Source organism: Halichondria panicea, chromosome 13, assembly GCF_963675165.1.
Source record: "Halichondria panicea chromosome 13, odHalPani1.1, whole genome shotgun sequence".
NCBI lineage: Eukaryota > Metazoa > Porifera > Demospongiae > Suberitida > Halichondriidae > Halichondria > Halichondria panicea.
The window spans coordinates 5,607,888-5,631,532 of record NC_087389.1 but is presented as its reverse complement, the minus strand read 5'-3'; the positions used below and the strand labels follow the sequence as shown (position 1 = coordinate 5,631,532).

The following is a 23,645-nucleotide window of genomic DNA, read 5'->3' as shown; positions in this document are numbered from 1 at the left end:
TTAATTTTTGTCTCTAACACTTCGTGTTGTCATGACTTTATCCCTGATGTCACGTTGTCTTCCACATTATCCTTATAATTAGATATTTGCGTGCAATACCTAGAGCTATTTCTATCTCTCACGTCAACTACAAATATCTTGCTATATAAGGCAAACCACAGCATTCGTTGTACAGTCATGATTACTTTCATCCCCCTCGTCATAATTATGACATTTGTAATATCATTCCATCTTTCATACTGACATTCTCCGATGCTATCGTTCAACTGATGTCAGGCCAGGAACTACCGGACCGTAACATTCATCTCAAATTTGCCGCTCCAACTTTCAACTGATATGGCATTCACTCCCCTTGCAACTATATTTAATTGCCATCTCCTTACGATGTTGCAAAAGCCTCCTCCAGATGTAAGACCTCCGCTATATCATTCAGTGCACGTGGGATAAATCTCAATTGCAGCCCTGACCCCTCCCACCTATGGCCACTAATACTTCTCAACGCTATACTGGGACATTTTATTAACTTGACGCTAGTGGAAGCACACACAACTTACCACCGGACCTCGATCACTCTCCGATGTAAAGCAGAAGCCTACCGTATAGGAAAAAATTTTCGAGGGGCTTAATTTTCGCTATCTCCTGATGTCTCGATCGTCACTAATACTGTGGGAAGTCTCAAATCTTTGACACCACCACAATATGGATATGTCGATCATTGCGCTGGATAAACAATTTCGCTGGATAAACATCACCTCCCCTGATGATTGAAGCGAAGACAACTTGAACTCGTGAGCACGGCAACACCTAATACTGGGTCACCTCCCCTGATGATTGAAGCGAAGACAACTTGAACTCGTGAGCACGGCAACATCTACTAGCTGACTCAGCATCTCACCATCTCAATTGCCATGCGCATTATTATTTATAGTATTATGGGGTCACTACCCATTAACAAAAATTTTTATGGGGTCAATACCCATTTTTTACTATTTTAAGTTACAGTAGTGTGGTCTGCCATTAAAGTAAAATGATTTGATAATAGTGCTATTACTGAAAACTACCTCTGAGATATGTTAACGGTCTTGTTGTCTTGGTAACCTCTGAGATGTGTTAACGGTCTTGTTGTCTTGGTAACCTCTGAGTTATTAAACGGTCTTTGTTGTCCTGGAAACCTCTGAGATGTGTTAACAGTCTTATTGTCCTGGAAACCTCTGAGATATGTTAACGGTATTGTTGTCCTGGAAACCTCTTATGAGCGTTGTTAGCTGCATGGTCTTATTGTCCTCTTGTATCTCTGAGATGTGTTAACTGGTCTTTTTGTCCTGGAAACCTGAGATGTCTTGTGACTACTGTGGATTGAACATTGTCGTTAACTGGTGTAGCTGGTTTGAACTTTATTATTATTTCGAGGTCCCCTCAAAAGCCTAGGCAAAAAGAAGGAAAAAAGATTCCCCCCAAAAAAGATTTTGATAATAATTTCCTGCCCTCTCATAATTTTCATGTTTCGGTTTGTTGCTTGATTTTATGATTTTTAGTTGTTTGATGTTTAATTTTATAATGTTGTAGTATGGGGCTCCCTGACGAGTTTGGATATAGTTGTTCTGCTTCAATCTGGTAATCTTGCCTTGTTGTTATATATATAGTGATGAATAATCGATCATGTCTGTAATAAACTTACGTTAGTTTCGAGAAGCCGCTCTACTGTTGTTATAATTATGTCCCTGCCCTCCCGAACCCGCGGCCGTGCCTAAGTCCGTACATCCTTGATCTTCTATGTCCGTGGGATATTTGGTAGATCGTAGCCAAATTGCATAGTCTAAGTTTCGGAGTTGATTTTCAACAAACTTTATGTTGGGGCTGGGTACGAGGGCGTCTGTAAATTGAAGAATCATAGATAAACAGATCACGGATAAAAAAGGCTCGGAAGTTGATCAGTCCTTAACCACATACAATTAAAGGAGTGGGCTGTCAAGCATAACAAACTTAGCAAATACGGCTTTACATGGATGCCAACTGCATGCAGTCGTTACTGACATCATAGGTAATGGTCGTGATCATGTTGAAATTATGAGCTCCAGAACCACACCCACATTACCTGTCTTACAAGCATCCAGAAATGCCTGGGAGAAAATACATTATTAGTAAAAGATGGAATGACAAAAATTGTATATATTCGAGATTCTATACATGTAGCCAGGTTTCCTGGTAATGATCGTCAATTTCAATTTTGTAATTAAAATAGTTAGCCTTGATACCTAGACATAAGTTGGCCTGACCACTCTAAGCTTGCTTACATACAATGTCTTGAAATTAACTGGATTTGTCGTTGTATCTAGCTATAGCAACCATCACGTGACTCTTTGCAAAAAGAAAAATGGCAAGTGGGAAATTCAAAATGTTGTCTACGCATATACGCCAGCAGTGCAACGCTTGCAGCCATGCAATTAGTCGGTGTAATGGAAATGGCATTATAATATCTGCCATGAAAGTCAAAACTTACTATGAACTTCCTTCAAGTGCTTTATGAAGACTGCGTGGCGGTTCGAAAGGAATGATCCTTGGTATCAATTGGATCTTTCCATGTAAACTTCATCTGTATGGAATGAAATACAAGCTTTATCATAGCGACACTATTTCGTACGCATGCACATGACATAAAATAGCTATAAATCGACTTAGACTGCGTGCTAAGTTTAATTTTGCGCTTCTTACGATCACGGGAGCTCCAGGCTGTATATAACATCGTGGGCACACCAATTCCTCAGTACTGCCACTTCTTTTCATAATAATATTGAAATACGCTCACAATCATTTTGTGGGCGTGCCGCTGTACACAGAATAATGTATGTTTCCATCCTGCTATCTGCAATCAGACAATCAATGCACAGAACTGAAGAAGAAGCTGGCTCTCTGCAAGTCACTCAGGTGCTCTTTGTTCTCGTGTCATCACTTGTGCTCAATTTTTCTTGCTAAACCTACTAGGCCTATTCATGATTTTTTTTGTTCCTCTGCAGATTTGCAAGTACTTGGACATTACAGCTTGAGGGTCACCACGTACATGTACGTAGTAACGATCTGAATGGGGCCAGCAATCATCATGGCCATATGCTCACCATGACAACAATACGGTACAGGGAGCCTATAAATGATATTTCAGTGGGTGCTGTGCTGGTACTAGCATAAGTTATAATAGGGAATGTCCTGTAAGATTTATATAGAAGGTGCTATTTCAGAATCCACATTTAATGGGTGATTGTCTTTCCAACTTTTTGTTGATGGGTCGAACATGTCTGTGCATGCCTACTGTACTTGAAAAGCACTGTACACGTATAGGATTAGGGTGGACTGTAGAGTAAGATTTGATGATAACTGATGACCTTGTTACAGCACTGACTGCAAGCACGTCAATAGTACATGCAAGTACTGTACACGCTATAGTGGTACATAATTATTGTCTAGCTCCTAAGTTAGTTTTGCCAAGAGGTTCATTAGGTGGTTGTGACGTAGGTTGGAAGAAACGCCTACTACAGTTTTAAGTGGAGTTGCATACTCTTCCTAATGAACTCTTGGTTTTGTGTATGGTGGAATTGCTACCACCTAAATTTCCTACCAAGTTGTTGCTTGATTGCTATAGCTATACATGTACTGCTTGTTCACTTCTTGAGTAGATCAAGTTGCTAGTCTGCATATATAGTGTACGTGCTATACCAAGTTATATTGCTCATTCCTTACAATAATTGTATTTGTACCAACCTACTATACCAACCTCTTGAGTCAAGTGCCTGTGGGTAGTAACTTAATTATATGCCTCAAGCTAGGTGTAGCAACACAGGGGAAGTTCATACTTATAAGAGAACACTTCAGAGGCCTATAAACTTTGTCCTGCATGTTTATGGAGGTTCAGGAGCTGGGAATTATGAAGCTAGTTGTATAATTTTTGTTGAAGCTATAATTATGCAGGTCATACATAATTTATATGCATTATGGTGCTTTGCAAATAGGTATGGTGGCTAGCTGTTTAACCTGACCTGCTGTGCAGATATGAGATTCAAATGATGAGTAAACTATACAAGTACTTGTACAGCAATTACAAGTACTTACAATGTCATGTACGTACTTGCTTACCCATGATTAGGAAAACCATCCTCTGCTTACGGGAGGTACTTGTACAATGACTGAGAGAATGAGTGATCAGCAGCAATACTCTGGTAAGTACATACAGCGTACGTGTATGATCATAGTAAGTACATAGCGCTATATACAGTGCTCAATAAATTAATAGTCAATTACGATTTTTGGAGGACTTTAAAGTGATTTTAAACTTCAGGTAAATTGCAATCATCCTCTGTAATGGAAGATGTGTGCAGGAAGACTGGAGTGACTGATCCAACAGCTCGATCAAGAAATCCCCAACAGTGACATCTACTGTGTATCTGAACACATTGAGATGACACCCGACATGCTTCAAAGACTCGAACTCACTACTGCTGAAAAAAGCGATGCTACTCGAAAGAGAAAGTACGAAGGCAATCAAACAGGAGTGGCTCATGCATCGAGAGTGTAGCAAAGAGGAGACACTGTTTGTGTACAATTATACCTCATTCATTGTGTTGTCGTCAAGTGATCATTTGATACAATTATTGACTGCATGTGGTCTACAATTTTGGACATTAATTACTACTATTTGTCTGTTGTTCATCATCAATAGAATTTAGCCTCCTTCGCAGCCTCTCCTTTTTCTGTTCTTTGTCACTGTAGTTCAATAAGATAAAATACGGGACGAATTGGAGGAACAAAGAAAAAAAGAAGGAAGAGACTAAGAAAAAGGAAGAGCCTGACGGTAGACGAGTGGTAGACAAGTGAAAATGAACGTGGGCAATCACTAGCTGGGTGGAGCCTGACAGAGCAAAAAGCTACAGCATGCCTACACATTGCAAACTCTAAATAAAAGCTGTTAGCATCGTAGATAGTAAGCCAGAATCAAGCGTGGAGACATCGTAGACAAGGGCTTACCTAGTAAAGACTAAAGAGACTAAATATCTAAATTTAGCTCAGGTTTTTTTCCTGAGTTCAGAACAGACCCACTTGATTAGTAGATATAATTATTACAGCAGTATAGTCTACTCTACTCTAGTCTTTCATACTTCCTCTACTGACTAAAGGTCTCACGAAGGCTGACTCTACTGCACTGTACTGTAGATTATGTTCCTGGTAAATGCGCTCCAAGTACTGTGTGGGAGGACAGTTATTGAGGTTTTCTCTCGCCCACGCTCATTAAAATTTGTCTACGTCAGTAGGGGATCACGCGACTTAGCAAGGCAGGCTCTCCTTTTTCTTAGTTGCTTCCTTCTTTCTTTCTTTGTTCCTCCAATTTTCTCTTCTGTGACAAAGAACAGAAAAAGGAGAGGCTGCGAAGGAGGCTAAATAGAATTATTGGTGCTATATAAATTTTCATTGTCATAAGTTCTTGACTTTTGAGAGACAATTAATTAGTGGGAGGGGGAGGGGCTGGTGTTTTATTCATTTCCCTCTTAGGCTAAAGGGAAATGAATTAAACACCAGCCCCTCCCCCCTCCTCTCACTACTTCTGACTTTTGAGTTTTGCTGGTGCCACGTGGATCAGAAATGAAAGAGAAAAGCAAGAATGACTGAGTGAAAGCTTAAAGAGTCTATCTTCCTGTAAGTGATGCCTCTTGGAGGGCACTACTCTGAACCTGCGGCCATCGTGCTTTGTCTGCATCACCATGAACCCAGGTTATGCTGGCCGCTCTGAACTACCAGACGGTAACTTAACTATCGGTACTTTCTATTTAGCTTCTATGCATTTCAATATTTCTCTCCGTAGGTGTTGTTTCATACAGTGGCCATAATGCATGGTGCCAGACTATGCCATGATTGGAGAGATCTCTCTCTACTCTTATGGTTTTGTGGATGCTCGTAATCTGGCCGTCAAGATTGTCATGACCTATCGACTGTGTTCAGAGCAACTCTCCAGCCAGCTCCATTATGACTACGGTAGGTACAACCCACTGTACTGTATACTCGACCTGAAAACCCTTTCAATTTAGACCATCAGAACTCTAGTTACAGAGCGGATTATAGTACTTTAGAAATGAAGGATGTTAAGATGAGCTCTGTGGTGGAGTTGTTTGAAGATTATTTTCTGAAAGCAAAGAGTCCATTTCAGAAGAATTGTGTGGGCCTGTTATGCCATGGCCATAGTCTTTATCCGAAAATAGCCTGTCTAAATTTGTGTTTTGAGCATACCATCTGAACGAGAGCTTTCAGAATTTAGATTCGTGATCTGAACTCTAGTTTCAGAGCTGATCGATTTACTAAGTTAATTGTTCTTCTGTTTCTGTTGTGCAGGTGTGAGTGTGTGGTGCACTTTGACCCCTGCTAGCCGGTGCTAGTGGGGCCGGGGGAGGGGAAAATGAGGTACATAAGAGTTCCAATAAAGAAGCATCACTGGGCAAAGAGTCACATGACCTCTCTCTGGGCTGGAGGTAGTTTCAGACCACACCCATTTCCTGTTTTGAGGAGTACAACAGTGATAAGGCGTGGGTTCAATCATAGATTGAAGAGTTAGAGGGATAGGAAACGGTTGGTATCTCGAGTAACATCCGCGCTACGCTGCGGTTTAATCGAGGCCATCACAACAATATCTATTTCTACACTCAGTGCATAATAAACTACAAGTAACTGTGCTTAGTCCGTGCAACTCACTTATATTTCAAGGTCTATACCTATTGTAGTAGTCATAACCAGCACGCTTACACGTTACATGTTCCAATAGCTCTAAAACAGCCTTGGGAACATATAACTTTATTGGAATTTCTCTTTTTACTGGGTGTGGTCAGTCATTAGCAAGTACTACACGTGGCTCATGGACTAGGCGTGTTATAAGTTGCTGAAAGAGATGATGTCTCGAGGAAACACAGCTTTGGGAGTTACCCGGCAAAAATGTGGTTAATAGCCTCGTTCATAGGGCGTAGCGCGGATAATTTTCGAGGCTCCACTGCAGATTCAATGTAAAATCATCACGTGCACCACTCCGTTTCCTATCCCTCTAACTCTTCAATCTATGGTTCAATTCCCTCTAGGGGGACTTTCTTTACAAATCAGTTACATGTAGTAATTTCCCTAAATTTTGAAGTCATCATTATTCCTTCTCAAGTACATACAAGTTGGGGTTACTGTGAAATAAAGTTTCTACTTACCCTTTTTTGGTAGATTGGTAGGTTGTGATAGACGTAGATGTTTTAGATTTTAAAATAGACTTTCCATTTGGAATTAATTGTCCCAAGTAGAGTTTCAACTCTACTTGGGACAATTAATTTGATAAAAGTGAATTATCAACCTCTCCCCTCCCCTCAGCAGGGGTCAAGTACCTGTGCGGAAGGCGCCCCCTAAACCACCCACTACCCCTAAACGATCGTCCCCCTGTACCCCCGGATCCTGCCGCTAAGAAAAGGTCATGAGGGTCAAAGGACAGAGGTCATGAGGCGGCAGATAAAGGGGAGGACCATAATACCATTGACTATCGAACAGCCACCCCCCAAGAAGTGTTAGAGTGAGTGAATAGTATAAATTAATGTGCAGGTATGTACTACATGTACATGTCCCCCGTTTAATCAATTGGTTAGTGGACTCGTTCAGTCCCCATAACTTGAATTCCGTGGATCCAATTTTATAAATTTCCGAAAGCTTAAAAAAAGACCTTTCGAATGGTACCAGATATTTGGTAGATAACAATTTTAGCACGATACCATGTAATAATAGCCCAGGGTTCAAAGTTGAAAATGACAAATTATGGCCACATCTAAAGAAATACATCATTTGAAAGGTCTCTTTCTAAGCTTTCAGAAAATTATCAAATTTTTGAAATTGGGGTCACAGTACTGAAGTTATGGCTACTGAAAGATGTTCAACTACTGCAACATGTCCGTGCTTGAATTATAACTAGTGTACCTATACACACACTATGACTGCACCCCCCCCCCCACACACACACACCACACACCTTCACACACCACACACTCTCACACACACACACACACACACACACCCTCCCACACACACAGGAAGCAGATGACGTCAGTAGCTCAGCGTATGAATGCTAATGGAGAGGCTCGTAAACGTGGTGGTGGTATGACCCAAACCTTCTCCCCCCTCACTCCTATCATACAGCGCCTCTACAGCAAGTCAGATGAGGTGAGAGACACTGTACATGTGTGTAGCTTGTGTGCAATACAGTAGAGTTACGTACGCACTGTGTCATACCTGTTTGGTAGTGGCCATGCACCGGGCAGAGGTTTGGGGGGCGTATTAACCTGGCTGTATTATAGAGGGTGGCCTGTTAACACATGCTATGGAAACTTTGGGGCCACCTGGCTGTATTATAGAGGGTGGCCTGCTAACACAGGTCCAAACACATGCTATGGAAGCTTGCCTGGCTGTATTATAGAAGGACACATGCTATGGAGGTTTTGGGACCCATTAATCTGGCTGTATTATAGAGGGTGCATGTACTTGTAGAGTATAGACAGGTTTCAATGTAGCCAACAGTATAGACTTTAGTAGCCACCTACATTGTTTGATTGATATTGATTTCTGTGCCCAGGCTGATAGCAAGAGTGAGAGATCCTCCAGGAGCCAGAGACACACAGAGTGAGTTATCCCTACACTTTACTGGGAGACCACTCGGCCATTGCATACACTTGCTAGTGTCACTGTGTATTACCAATCGTGTGTGTATACTATAGCAGTCACTTTAGTTGCAGCATTATTTCTGTTCTTTATAAATTACCCCCCACCCACACACACGCCCACACACTGTAGAGACGCTAGGAGATCGGCTCCGAAAGTCAAGTTCTCTAAAACTATTACCGAGTTTCCAGACTACAGTCGCTATGAGATCAAATCAGTATCAAGCCCAGGTCAAAGTCCATCCCATAGTCACCATGGCAATGGCAAGTTGGGTGGGGACTCGCTGAGGGTCAAAGGTGAAAGCTCGGAACACAATTCTAGGAAATTAGCATAGCACAAACTGTTCATTATTTTTATTCCATTGTTTTTATACTCGGGATTTGTATGTTACTAATGATAGTGTCATTGTTGAAGGCCGGTGAAGGAGGCTTAGTCTCGCGCAGCCATCCCCGGATGTTTTCTATTTGATATTAGGTCTATACCAATTTTTAATGGGGCTGGTGCGAGACTAAAGGAGGCTAATCATTCTTTTTTGCCTGATGACAGTGAAAAGAGACGGATGATGTGCATGGGTGATAATCAGATTAATGAAAGCACCGCAGGTGCTGATGCCTCGGTGGAGATGCCAAAGCTACATAACATAAAGCTACTAATAGCTTTGAACATTTTTGCAAAAATTATTTTGCTGCATGCAAACTCAAAGAGTGGGTAATGATCGACCATGATTGTTGTTAAAAACGATCGATGCCAAAAGTTCAAGTGTAAAATTACTGAATTACCATCAGCAGAGCCTTGCAGCTCTCTTCCTACTCTTGCAGCTACCAATAGCTAGCGTTCTAGTGCAGAGCTAATTACTAAGTAGAGTAGTAACATTCGGTAACAAGTTTGGCTACTTGTTCTTCTGAAAAGGCTGCAATGGCATTCCAAGTAAGCAAAACTAGGCATAACTCGATAACATGACAAAGCATTATTTTGCAAATCCACGAATTAAGATCCAAGTAAACATGACTAGAAGCCTATAGAAACTCTTACTTGCACTTGATTCATCCTTGAGCAGCTGTAACAGTCTACACACACACAAACACACTACTGTACCCGTATACGTACCTCGCTGAGAATAAAAAGCCAGCCCCACCTATCTATCTTGGGGAATTCCCTTTGCATGCTTTAGAATAACAAGCAACGCCCCTCTTTGTTGAACAAGCCCAAAATACACAAGGATTGCTCTAAGCTGACTGAGATTATAAGTAAGTTGGTATAAGCAAAACCTGTAAATATATAGTAACTGATTTGCAATCAAGTGTCCGCAGACAATTATTGGACATTAATTAATTACTAAAATCTACAGCTATTTGTTTGTTGGTAAATATATTCGGCTGCATTGGCAACTTGTGGTATTTAGGCCACGACTTGTTGCGATGTTATGTTTCCCGGCACATGAATAATCAGAGATCGAGGTTGTTATATATACTCCATGCAAGTGAGCACAATAAAAAACTGTGAAAGCATTAAGGAACCCATAACATAATAATTATGACCTGGCTTTAAGATTCCTATCACGTTTTTGTGCTTGCAAAGTCTAGTTGAGCATAGACACTGACTTTCATACCGTATTACTAGAATATTTTGCGTGTGAAAAACCTTTGTGATGAGCCAAATCAGCAGAAAATTTGACCCTTTGCGATCTAACTAAGTTCGCAAATGTTTGATGCTCGCAAAACATTCTAGTAACACGGTAGGTCATCACATCTCCTCAGCAGTAAGCATGCGCATCAGATGGCCCTGCCCACATTTCAATTACATGACATCATTCTATAGTAACTACATGCATGTACATGTATGCATGCAGTGCTGCAGAATAGATAGACATATCACAGTGAGTCAAGCTGAGTTGCAGTTGACGGAGTACAAAAGGGGGGGGAGGGCTCTAGCCCTGTCATTCCCCCTCTGCCTACGCCACTGAATTTATAGGCATGCAGGCTGCTCAGCAGAAAATTTGACCACCTTTGCAATCTAGCTAACTATTGCACTCTGGCAAGGATCACGTCATTACCAGTACAGGCTTTAGTTTTTGTGATTTTATTGTTGTGAAGTGATCAACGCTCGCAAAGTTTGCATATGTTTGATGCTCGCAATAAATACGGTATTTGAGTTAGTTATGCATGTACACTCATATCTCGACTCTATCCTCTGGCTAGGTTGTTGCTGCTTGTCATCATTAGCTAATAAAACAAAACTTGAGTCATCTCACGTCACTCCAGATTTCTCTCTTGAAATTAGTGAAACGTAAAATAAAAATCTTTGGTAAATAATTGCGGAATCGGATTAGCGGTTAAAGCATGGATAAATTTATAACCAGCATTCGCCGGAAGTATAGAGAGAGACTCTTAAATCGTGAAGAGCAATGGCCACCAGTTTCTGGAGAGAAGCTTATCAACTTGCAGTTAGTGGAGGCTGACAAGAGAGAAGGATTTAGAGCCGGCTTGCCACAACATGGTGCACCTGATGATAAGGTCAAACGTACTCCAATTCTCCATGGCAATCTGTTCAAAAATAAAACGTGCATTAAACCAGTCAAGAAGCTCATCGTTGAAGGTAATGCTGGGATTGGTAAAACCACACTGTGTACCATGCTTGCTGAAGGGTGGGCAGAGGGCAAAATCCTGACACAATTCGACTGTGTTCTGTTGCTTCCGCTAAGAGAACATGAAGTATCGTCTGCCACAAGTCTCGCTGAACTGTTCAAACTTCTCCACTCCAGTGAGGAGATCCGCACATCTGTTATAAAAGAGTTGGAGGACAGAGAGGGAGAAGGTGTCCTCATCATAGCTGATGGCTGGGACGAGCTCAGTGAAGAAAATCGTTCAAAATTTTCCTTTCTTTACAAACTTTTCTTTGGTGGTGTTCTTCCATTTGCTTCTGTTCTCCTCACCTCACGACCTTCTGCTTCAGCTCCTCTTCACAACCTTCCCTCTGTAAATCGTTTGGTTGAGGTAATTGGTTTCAATGATGAGAATATCAAGCAGTACATAGAATCAGAGTTTGAGCAATTCCCAGAGAAAGCTTCTTCTCTTATCGAGCAGCTTGAGAACAACCCAGTCATTCAGAGTGTGTGTTCTGTGCCCCTCAATTGCGCCATTGTTTGTAACTTGTGGCACACTTTAGAACAAGAGCTTCCTCGTACGCTAACTGAGCTGTACACTCAAATTGTTCTTAACATTATCCTCCGTAATGTCAAAAAGAAAGTCTCTGATTGTCCGATTAGCCTCAATAGCTTTGATGAAATTCCGAATGATCTACAAGACACATTTTGGTTGATTTGTGAGTTTGCCTACGAATGCTTATTATTAGATCAGCTGGTTTTCTCAGAAGATGATTTGTCCTCTCGCTTACCCGAAGTTGGTGACAATTTGCTGTGCTTTGGTCTGTTGCAGTCTGCACGATCACTTCTACCTGTTGGTCATGGCCTGTCTTTCCACTTTGCTCACCTGACCATCCAGGAGTTCTTGGCTGCCCTCCATCTTGCTACTCTACCCAATGAGGAGAAACTGAAAGTTGTTGAGACTAATGCTGACAGTGTCCGGTTTGACATGGTGTGGAGATTTATGTTTGGTCTTGCTAGTAAGTACAATGGTAGTCATAGCGATAAGGTGGTCAGTTTGGATCATGGTTTGATGGATCAATTTGTGATGGCTGGAAAGCTTAAAAAGTTGGTTTTATGTCATGCTGCTTTCGAAGCTTCAGACTCGGGATTCTGCACAAAATTTTGTAATTTGTATGGAATACATTTATTAGACGGTAATTTCAGCACCACTTTTGACTGTGTAGCTGGCTTCTATGTTCTTCGTCATGCTGTAAATTGTGATGATATGGTTATCAGAATATCCCATTGTGCAATCGATGATAAACCGTTGAAGGAACTAACAGACATACTTTCCAATGCGAATGGTAAACTGCAAGTCACACAATTATCCCTCCAGCAGACTAAGTTGTCTGACAAAGGTGTTGCTGATCTATTCAAGAGAGCCTCAGCTGCTTTTACAGATTTACATGTACTCTGGTTGGAGCATAACAACTTCACTTACGTCATGTCTTCATTCATGCACACATCTTGTACGAGCCTCACACAACTGGACTTATCTCACAACCCTCTCGGAGTGTCTGGCATACAATTATTAGATACAGCTGTACAGTCTGGTGCTCTTATCAACCTGATGTTACTGTGGCTAGCCAACACCCTCACTGATGATGCTGACGTTAATGGAGCTCTACTGACCACCCTCTTACAGTCGATTGCCCCTCATTGTCCTGATCTGGTAGAATTACACCTCTCTAAGAATAATCTTGGTTTACCTGGATTATGTTCAGTTGTGGAGAACATTCCGTTACGATTGAATAAGATTGTCTTATCAGCTACCCATCTCACCACTTCATTTCACTCGGAGTCTCAATACACAGTCACCTGTGAGATGCTGAATATCAACCCAAACAGTTTAGCAGTGATGGACTTGTCTGGTTCCAATTTCAGTGGAACTGCTGGAACTCTCTTACTGGCAAAGTTTCTTCAAGCATTTCCATATCTGGAATGTCTTCACTACTGCTGGGATTGTTCTTTCACCTCTGCTGACATAATAATGCTTATCCACCATCTCAAGTCCGCTAATGTGATATGTAAGAAATTAAATACGTTGTATCTCAACAACAACTCCATTGATGATGAGGGATTGATAGCTCTCACTGAGTGTCTACCAGAGCTGTTTCCTAGACTGAAGGAGTTCAATGTCAGTAACCTGGATGGCAATCCTGTGAGCGAGGAGTTGATGCTCATGTGCAATGAACACTTAAAGGTACTCATTCTATAGTTCATGATTATGTTGTATTTATCTTAATACACAGACCATACGGGAATCAAGGAATTCTGCAGTGCTGACTGAGTGGGAGAGAACATGTTTACCTCCACAAAATGAAGAGGTGATTAATTAAATTCTTGATTCACGCATAAAAATTATCTTATAATTTCCTAGATGAATTGTACATTTCATTCTCTTTGGGATACGCTACTGTCGAATATGATTGACAAGGCTGAAGAGGTGAGTGTTGCAATGCATCATTATTTGTTAATATTGCGGTATTATCCATTATAGATATCTTCAGCTGTTTTCGACAGCATCCTTTCATGGCCAACTGCTAACGAACCAGCGGAATACAACCAAATAGTTTATGAGGTTGTGGATACAGTGGACACTCCTAGTGATGTCACTGATCCAGACACTCTCATCAATGAACAGAGCTTCTCTCAAGCATCACCAGTAGAGCACCACCCCACAGCTAGTGACGAGGCTACTTGTACTACAGCCCTGCAGTCTACACACAGAACAGACCAACATACAACAAGTGAGTGTTGCTATCGGATTCTGTAGATCCTAGTGTGTCTGTATACTGTATAATTCACGGCATATCAATGCACATAATAATACATTGCTTTATTATCACTTATTAGATTACTTTACTGAATAATCATACTGTTAATTACCTAACTCCTTTGTTACAGGTGAAGCCTCCTCAGATGTGAACACTGGAAGAAAGAGAGATCAGCTGCAATACTCCGGTAGTTATGTAGCACTATACGCAGCTTTTATTTGTGGACTATACTGAGAATGAGTGATCAATATATCAGTAAGGAAGTTTCCGGTGGATAAGTTAAAAAAAAAAAAATTACTTTCTCCTCAAATCCTTCTAGACAATTTTGCATGATGGCAATTTATAGTAATTCTTGTTGTTTTCAGTCAATCAATGTGGGACTCTGGCCAATGTTGTTAGTAGCACTGGATCTGGAATGAGTGATCAACAGCCTTGTTTGAGTGAGCATGTTAATTGACAAACGTACTACATGAGCTGTGTCTCAGGTAATTCTGTAATAGAAGATGTGTGCTTGAAGACGGAAGTACATGATCATGATCAGCACATTACTTCTGGTAATCTTTGTTTTGTAATCACTTTTGTATTATAAATATTCCCTCCTCTGACAAATTGTCTCCTGCAATGGAACATGTTGTCAATACAGCGAGTGATCCACATCAACATACCAGTAAGAAAATACCGTTTGGTCAAGAGGTTATGATTCTTATGCCTTAATGCTTTTACTGTTATATTTTTCTTTCTTCACTTCCGGTAAATTATCCTCCGTTACAGTAATGGAAGATGTGTGTAAGAAGACTGGAGTGAGGGACCAACAACTCCATCAAGAAATTCCTGAGAGTGACATCATTCTAATCACGCAGAAATTTCCTCACCTACTGAACGTGCACAAGGTAAGGCAGTACTCTAAATCTTGTATCTACTTATCCTCCTGACATTTTGGCAAGGGGAGCAAATGGTGCACGTGTATGATATTAGGGTGTTGATGACATGTATATATCTAGAGGGTTCGTGACCCCAGGAATTCATTACTATATCTGCCCTGTTAAGAATATTGTTCACCAGAACCCCTCAATTGTATTCCCATTGAGTTTCCTCTAGAAGGTATTTCCGAGGGGGTACCCTCACCAAATGAAACCCTGTTGATTATTGTTTTTGTACAGGCTTTGACAATCAATGATCTACAAAATGTTTACGAGAAACTTAAAAGTGCCAGCCCTCACTGGTTCGATCTGGGATTGGCTCTAGGTCTCAGTCATTTTGTTCTCACCAACATCGATAGCAAGCATCGTGGCGATATTGTGTCGTCCTTGCGTGAAATGTTGGCCAAGCTCCTGAGTACACAACATGTAACATGGAGTCTCCTGTCAGATGGTCTCAAAAAGCCCACAGTGGAGCTCATCAATTTGGCTGACAGCATCACAGGTAACTGTTTTTGCATTTTTATTTGCCATTTTTAGTGATTGATATAGACTATCACGAAAGTTGTACTTACATTAAATTGTCATTTTAGTGATGTCTTTATTTCTTCATGCAGTCAATCAATCCAACCTGCTCGATGGACTCAACCTCACCCCAGCCGACCGTGATGGTGTAACTGATGCCACACGTCGTTATGGCAATCAAGCTGGAGTGGCTCATGCATTGAGAGTGTGGCAAAGAGTGAATCCTTCCAGAGCTACCTTCAGGGCCTTGGTGGAAATTGCCATAGGACTGAGAAGAGGAGACACTGCTACAGACATTTGTAGATTCATTGTAGACAATACGGACCGAAACTGAAACTGATAAATAACTGTTCTTTACTTTGATGTTGTTTGTGTCTCTGTAATTATAATGTGTGAGCTTATTATTGATGCTGTGCTTTTTACAACACATTGTGGTAGAATGTGAAAAGTTGAACTGAGCATGCGCAGTATGAACACGTACTTAGCAACACCCACACAATCAGCTCTCATACTTGTTTCAATATTACTTTTTAGTGAAATAGGACTGAAACACATTGCCAGCAAGTTGTCTTTTACGCACACCTTAATCTGGGCTCCTGGAGAGAGGGTTGTGGACAAGGCCTGGAGAAAAGACAAGTGAAAGCAGCTCCTTCATTATAGCACAATCACACCTACCCTAAACTTTCTATGTTGTGTGTACGTTTGTTCAATGTCAGTATGTACATATGTATAGTAATGATCATGTGATCCTTGTGTGCAGGCTTCCAGTGGTGGAAATTGAGGTACCTACATACGAGCTGCCATTACCAGAGGGTGTGCACAGGAAAAATATGTATACTTTCAGGATAGTACAAAATTTCCTGTAGACTTTCCTTTATGAATCTTACACATGTCCTGAACTTCTTCAGGAATAGTAAAGGAAACTATACAGGAAACGTTGCACTATCCTTTGTAAGTAGGTTGCAGGACACCTGCCATTTTTCAGGAAATGTGCAGATTTTATGGGCTGCAATGTAGCAGCACTGTAGCAGGAAATTTAAATATTTTCCCTGTGGTGGGTGAGAAGAAACTTCACCAAGACAACCTGAGCGTCCGTCAGATTGAGGAGACGTGGAGAGAACCACTACTCGAGAGTGACCTCCATAGAGATCTCTGGGAGTGGATATAGGATCATCTAGCAGCCAATTGGACGACTGTCACTCATCTCAGGATGGAGGAGAGTAAGAAAGATCCACCAGAGGAACCATTTCGCTCCCTCTACACCGCCAGGGAGTTGCTGTCAGGTGATGATAGTTATCTTAATTGTAGTAGCTCAGTTTAGGGCTCTTTATTAATGTACATGTGTGTGTAACGTTAAACAATGCTCCTTTTATATAGCTTTCCAAAAGTGGTTGAAATTAGATCATTGTAACAAGTTATGGGCGTCTGAAGATGCTACACTAGACAATGGTTCCATGCGTTAGGGCTCTTTAATGTACAAGCTCCTTCACTAATTGCTTTGCTTAGTACACAAGTATGAAGGCCTGCCTACACTGTACCTATACATGTATTGATTAATCCACTTTAATTGAGACTCTTGTTTTCCCACTGCAGGTATGAGGGCTAAACTGGATGCCTGTCCTCTCAAAGAGCTTGAGGATTTCACTATTCTCTAGTGTTTTGTTGGACTGGAAATGGTGCTACCCCCCACATAGCATCACATGTTGAGCAGTCACGAGGTGGACACGTACGGTAGTAACGAGCACCACTTCAGTCTGTCCCACAAGACTGCCCTCCATGGCCGCCTGCCCATCATACAGTTCCTAGTGGAGAGTGGACTGCCCTCCTCCGCACTGCAGATACCAGATGACTCATTCACCACACCCGCCATGCTCGCTATACAGGTACAGGGAACACACTTACTAATAGGCAGTTACTGGTTGTCCGTTTGACACTGACATTTCTGTATATCGTCGAAAATCTCGAAATGTTTAGTTTGGGAAATCTGTGAAAAATTAATGCCTGCGTTATAGGGGTGGGCGGATGTGTCAGTGGGTGGGTGGATGTGTGCTGTTAGTGTAATAAGTGCTTGCTCAAGTCTGAAACATGTGTATCGCATAGCTACTGTAGCAACGATAACTGAAAATAATGCTGTCATATTTTTGGTTTTTAGATATTTAGTTTCTAAGTCTAGCTGTATCACTCCCCTACCCCACACCATAGATTGAAAAGGAAGGGGATTGGAAACGACCAGGCCACCCTGTGTAAACTGGTGAAACACTCCGCGTTATGATTTCACGCTCGCGAATATTTACCGTACTCAGGTTAATTGTATTTCAACTGTTTCTAGCTCTCCTATCCACTAGCAATCACTCAGGGGCTGGGAGGTACTCTAGAGAAGTAAGTTTACACCACTGACAAGCTCTAAGTCCCTTGTCTTTACTTTGTTTTTACTTTTTGTTGAGTTTAGCTTGAAATACTCCATGTCAACTTTTCTCTTTCCCTGCTGTGAAGCCGAAACAGCAAAGGACATTGCTTGACTTGGTTATTATGTATCTAAGTGCTATATAGAATGGCTTCATGCTATGGATAAGCTGTACTGTTCATAAACGTTTGCAGTATAGTCCTTCAAACTGCTTTAGTATACTTTTAGAGCCCTTGACCTCCCACGACTTCATAGTAAGAGCTATTCCTTCTTGTATAGCATTTTAGTGATAGTGGCTGCGTTGCTTATTCGACCTTTTAGAGCTATATTCTCTTTACTTTTTAGAATAATCAACATTAAAAGTCACCATTTCTATGTACAACACATTGTATGGCAGCAAGACAGGTAATGAGCATGCTGACTATAAATTTAATCCTTTGTAGTTTTAGCCACACCCTATAACGCGGAGTGTTTCACGCAAACATTTTCGTTTCCAATCCCCTTCCTTTTCAATCTATGCCCACACACACCACACACACACACCGCTCACACACACACACACACCACCCACACACCACCCACACACAGCTGCTCATGGACTTTGGCTACAGCATGGTCCACACGGACAGGGAGAACCAGAAGCCGGTGGATTGGGCCGATGCTATGGGTCAGAATATTCTGTGTCCGCTATCTCATGATGTACGAGACTTGTTGGGCACTCTCTGGAGAACTGACACACATGGCCGAGCAGCTCGCTATGTAAGTGGAGGGCCTTTAATTAGTGATTGTGTAGTGTGTGTGTATGGTGGTGTGTGTGCAAGTCTGTATGAGAGTGTGTCACTGGGAGAATTGCTACTGCTAGTGTCTACCGTATAGCCCGTAATTTTCAGGGGGCAAAATATTCGTGGTTGAGCAATATTCAGTCTCAAATAGTAGCTTCAGTGAACTTTGACTCTAGCATATCTGCACGTGTCAGCCAAAAACAATTATTACCAGCAGCTAGCTACATGTACGTAGCTACAAGTAGCAGCTTGTTAGTGCTTCTTATTATTCTTGTGCTAATTATCAACCCCCTCCCCCCAGCAGGGGTCAAGTACCTGTGCGGAAGGCGCCCCCTGAACCACCCACTACCCCTAAACGATCCTCCAATCGTCCCTCTGTACCCCCGGATCCTGCTGCTACGAAGAGGTCACGAGGGTCAAAGGACAGAGGTCATGAGGCGGCAGATAAAGGGGAGGACCATAATACCATTGACTATCGAACAGCCACCCCCCAAGAAGTGTTAGAGTGAGTGAATAGTATAAATTAATGTGCAGGTATGTACTACATGTACATGTCCCCCGTTTAATCAATTGGTTAGTGGACTCGTTCAGTCGCCATAACTTGAATTCCGTGGATCGATTTTCCGAAAGCTTAGAAAAAGACCTTTAAAATAGTACCAGATATTTGGGAGATGACAATTTTAGCAATAGCCCAGTGTTCAAAATTGAATTATGGCCACATCTAAATATTGGATTGAAATACATCATTTGAAAGGTCTCTTTCTAAGCTTTCAGAAAATCATAAAATTTTTGAAATTGGGTCACGGTACTAAAGTTATGGCTGCTGAAAGATGTTCAACTACTGTAACATGTCCGTGCTTGAATTATAACTAGTGTACCTATACACACACTATGACTGCACCCCCCCCACACACACCACACCACACACACACACACACACACTATGACTGCGCCCCCCCACACACACACACCACACACCACACACACACTATGACTGCGCCCCCCTCCACACACACACCCTCCCACCACATCTGCTGGTATATCCAAGCTATATAGTCCCAGCCCATTCTCCACTTCAAATCCTCACCATAATTTGTATGTGAGTTTCCATACCACCAAGAGTAGATAAGAGCATCTACCATTGATATCACCTTATAGCGGGGAATTGTCGAGGGTCTAATTTTATCTCGCAGATTAGCCAGAAAATATTGGCCCTAAAAAGTACCATACAAGTTCTGGAAGCCATCATTGCTCAGGATGTTGTTAGAATAGCAACATTCTATGGTGATTTTGTGTAATGATAAGGATTTTAGGACACCCCACACACACACCCACACACACACACACACACACACACACACACACACACACACACTACTATCTTGACTAATGCCTTGTGCTAATTTCTAAGAACCAAAATTAGAGGTTAATTGTGCTTGCCACCTATAGAAGAACCACATAGACCCATCCCCATTATCAGATACTACCACCACAAAACCTGGCCCAGACAATACAGGCCTGTTCCTAGGCCTTATAAATTACAAGGTCAGATTTAGCCACACACACACACACACACAGGATGATATTCTGCCAACAGTGCACTTCACAAAGCACCCAGCTGCCCTCCTCAAAGAAGTTGGTCAGAGTCTGTGACAGCTGCTTCTTGGACTTGAACTGAACATAATTTACACACTTTGTTTTTGTATAATTATACCTCATTCATTGTGTTGTCCTCAAGTGATAATTTGATACAATTATTGACTGTGGTCTACAATTTTGGACATTAATTATTACTATTTGTCTGTTGTTCTATTGGTGCTATATAGAGCGGTTGCATCGACGTCATCGCATTACGTCATACAAAGTTTTTGGATGACAACCTCCCGAAAATTTACATGGCGGCTGCACAGAACTCTCAGTTTAGCTTTGCTCTCTTAGCAGAGAAAGCGAATTAAGCAACGTTAATAGCTATAGACGATCAAAGGACCCCTACCTGAACTGCTGCAGAGGAAATGAGTTTGATGTAAGCTCTCATGCTTATAAATTATCATATTAAAATTATGGATCAGGAGTGCATGAATAGATCAATGTCTATATCTGGCAAAATCTGCTAGCTGCCTTTTAGATCTAGTCAGCAGCAGCTTTATATGAAGTACATACACAGTACATCTAAATGATCATAATGGCAGGGGAGCATATAGCGTACTTTTGTACTCTGATTACCTTCTGATGTATGCACATACAACACATAACAGGTGAGGGTGTGCTCCTCTCGGTGATATGGTACAAAGATTTGGATGCTTGCTTCTGTCATCTTCTAAGCTCAATAATTAATAAGAGATGCAGTGTTTTTTGTTGTTATTTACTCTTTTTTTTGTCAATCTTGAGTCAACCAACATTCATTAATTGCTCAACCCATAATTTAATGTTTCAGAGACCAGAGACGATGTGTCGGTAAAGGTATGTACACTGAGCACATAACTAATACATGTACTGACACATGATAATAATACATCAATGTCAATTTTATCTTGACTCTTGTCTCCATCATTCTCTGTGTGGGAGAAATTATGTAATCATGAGCACTCAAAGGAGGTATATACTGTATAATTATACGAGATCACGGATATGAAATAACAGTTGACCTTTTTTTTGTAAAAATTTTCAGCTGTTATTTTGCCACCCCTGCAAACCTAAGCTATAAATAGAGGAGATAGGGCATGCACATGCCTGCATGTGCATGCCCTATCTCCTCTATTGAATACCATAGTCATTGAATACCATAGTCAGCGCCTTGCACAACACACATAATTTAGCCAGACATAATAATACTTTAGAATTAACCACGAACGAATGATGAACAAGCAAACGTCACATCTACTTGAACATCTACTTGAACTCAACTGTGTATATACTTAGACAAAAAAGTACTTGAGATAGAATAATACTTGAGATACATGTATAGTTAAGTGTAACAGGTAAACAATGGCCCCCGCACCACTCTCAAAGGAAACTGTTACACTTATTTTTTTGAATTTACCACCTCAAACTGAGTGTGCAGTTAAGTGTAGTTTATTTATTATAGTTAATTTTGGACATTAATTGTCTGTTGTTCATCATCAATAGAATTATTGGTGCTATGTAAATTGTCATTGTCATAAGTTCTTGAGAGACAATTAATTAGTGGGAGGGGGAGGGGCTGGTGTTTTATTCATTTCCCTTCATAGGCTAAAGGGAAATGAATAAAACACCAGCCCCTCCCCCTCAGCTCCCTCCCTACTTTTGAGTTCTGCTTTGATGGATCAGAAACTATCAAAGCAAGAATGAATACAATACTGAGTGCAGGCTTAAAGAGTCTATCTTCCTGTAAGTGATGCTTGTGAGCAGCACTATTACAGTATTTATTGTTCTCCAACATAATTATAACAAATTGTTGTCCCTTGTTTCAGGTGTGTTGTCAGATGAGGCTGTGTGGTGAGTAGCTCTATCACAAGTCAGTGGAGGACCAGGAGAGGAGCATCCTAGAGAGGAAGAGGAAGATACAGCACGCCATTACAGGTAAGGGGGTGTGGCTACACTGACCACCCTTGAAATAAAGACACCTCTTATAATCAGGCATTATAATCAGGGGAAGTCCCAACTCAATAGAAGCACATGAAATTAGCAGACACACTACAATAAACAGTTCACTTTCCATAGTTAAAGTATTAAAATTTCCACTAGAATTTCCGCTAATAACATGTTTGCAGTTATCCGTGTATTCTCCCTATGGTCGGACTATCTTGACTGACTGTATATGCTCGCCAGAAAATGATTGTTAAGCATTAATTAACTAATCAAACGGTAATTTTCTGCACTTCCCTTAAATTAGCTAACCCTTAACTTTCTCTGCCATTGCGGCGATGCATACTTTATTTCAAACTCTCACTCACACACACCAGATCTTATCGTGTGGGCGGGACCCTAAGGCGGTGGTCACATGACTCAACCATAAGCTCTTCAACATAATAATGTGAATGCATGTCATAATTTACATGTGACCCACAGTGCTAGTGATATGACCATCTCCCCACCCCCCACACACACCCCCACACACACACCCCCACACACACACCCACACACACCCACCCACCCACACACCACGCACATGCATCCATGCCGTGTGTGATAGGGCATGCCTGACAGAGTGTGGTGGTCCGGGGGCTGACAGCTGTAAGGAGTGTGCCCTGGGATATGAGGAGGTGGAGGGATCTTGCACAGGTGAGGAGACTGGCTTGCACTAGTACACAGTGTGACTCTGGCCCACCAGATATTGATGAGTGTATATAGAGAAGATGATCGACTCCATCTGTGCAAGTAAGAGTTTCTATAGGCTTCTAGTCTTGGCATGCTATTTGTGGATTTGCAAAATAAAGCTTCGTTCTCGAGTTATGCCTAGTTGTGCTTACTTGGAATGCCATTGCAGCCTTTTCAGAAGAGTCCGTAGCAAAACTTGTTCACCGAGTGTTGCTACTCTACTTAGTAGTTAGCTCCGCACTAAAACGCTAGCTATTGGTAGCTGCAAGAGTGAGAAGAGTGCTGTAAGGCTCTGCTGACTTGCAGCCATTAATTAACGGTCGATCATTACCCACTATTTGAGTTTCCCTGTGATTGCAATGCAGCAAAATTCATCATGATATTGATAATTTAAAAGCTAGCTAGTAGTTTTAAGTTATGTAGCTTTGGCACCTCCACCGAGGCATCAGTACCCGCGGTGCTTTCATATTATTAATGAATACACACAGCCTCTACTGTACTGACTGATGCTGTACCATTTGATGTCACTGAAGGAGATACCTCACAAGATGTCCTCACTTCATATCCACGCACCATTCCCTCAGGTATACA

General features: G+C 41.5%; 2 protein-coding genes and 3 long non-coding RNA genes across 11 annotated transcripts in view; all 5 read left to right on the top strand.

The window, feature by feature from the left end:
* Window positions 1-23,645, top strand: part of LOC135346990 (uncharacterized) — a 128,195-nt gene that overhangs the window by 42,695 nt on the left and 61,855 nt on the right. Inside the window, exon 17 of the mRNA XM_064544766.1 lies at window positions 14,616-14,684. Coding sequence (XP_064400836.1) covers window positions 14,616-14,684 — 69 coding nt within the window. The remainder of the gene's footprint in view (window positions 1-14,615; window positions 14,685-23,645) is intronic.
* On the top strand, window positions 2,900-4,723 carry LOC135347038 (uncharacterized). The gene is made up of 4 exons (XR_010398221.1): window positions 2,900-2,925; window positions 3,015-3,128; window positions 4,136-4,208; window positions 4,328-4,723. It is a non-coding gene; the product is annotated as an uncharacterized LOC135347038 (long non-coding RNA).
* LOC135347031 (uncharacterized) lies at window positions 5,646-8,591 on the top strand. Of its 3 annotated transcripts, none has more exons than XR_010398208.1 (5): window positions 5,646-5,784; window positions 5,846-6,015; window positions 6,370-6,560; window positions 7,381-7,573; window positions 8,085-8,591. It is a non-coding gene; the product is annotated as an uncharacterized LOC135347031 (long non-coding RNA). The 3 variants fall into 3 exon arrangements; XR_010398209.1 differs by having other exon boundaries at window positions 7,378-7,573; XR_010398206.1 differs by lacking the exons at window positions 7,381-7,573; window positions 8,085-8,591 and having other exon boundaries at window positions 6,370-7,369.
* The window catches only part of LOC135346996 (NACHT, LRR and PYD domains-containing protein 3-like), a 42,605-nt gene continuing 28,762 nt past the window's right edge, over window positions 9,803-23,645 (top strand). For 2 of the 4 annotated variants that reach the window (XM_064544784.1, XM_064544783.1), the window contains exons 1-6: window positions 9,812-9,956; window positions 10,908-13,556; window positions 13,606-13,680; window positions 13,734-13,799; window positions 13,854-14,103; window positions 14,261-14,317. In XM_064544784.1, coding sequence (XP_064400854.1) covers window positions 11,049-13,556; window positions 13,606-13,680; window positions 13,734-13,799; window positions 13,854-14,103; window positions 14,261-14,317 — 2,956 coding nt within the window. In that variant the 5' untranslated portion in view covers window positions 9,812-9,956; window positions 10,908-11,048. Of the gene's footprint in view, window positions 9,957-10,907; window positions 13,557-13,605; window positions 13,681-13,733; window positions 13,800-13,853; window positions 14,104-14,260; window positions 14,318-14,495; window positions 14,571-14,901; window positions 15,021-15,290; window positions 15,553-15,664; window positions 15,998-23,542; window positions 23,639-23,645 lie in introns of those variants that run through there. The other 2 variants (XM_064544785.1, XR_010398183.1) reach the window with 2 other exon arrangements.
* On the top strand, window positions 16,105-20,560 carry LOC135347029 (uncharacterized). 2 transcript variants are annotated; one of them, XR_010398203.1, is made up of 4 exons: window positions 16,105-16,268; window positions 16,333-16,855; window positions 17,166-17,455; window positions 18,565-20,560. It is a non-coding gene; the product is annotated as an uncharacterized LOC135347029 (long non-coding RNA). The 2 variants fall into 2 exon arrangements; XR_010398204.1 differs by having other exon boundaries at window positions 16,148-16,208.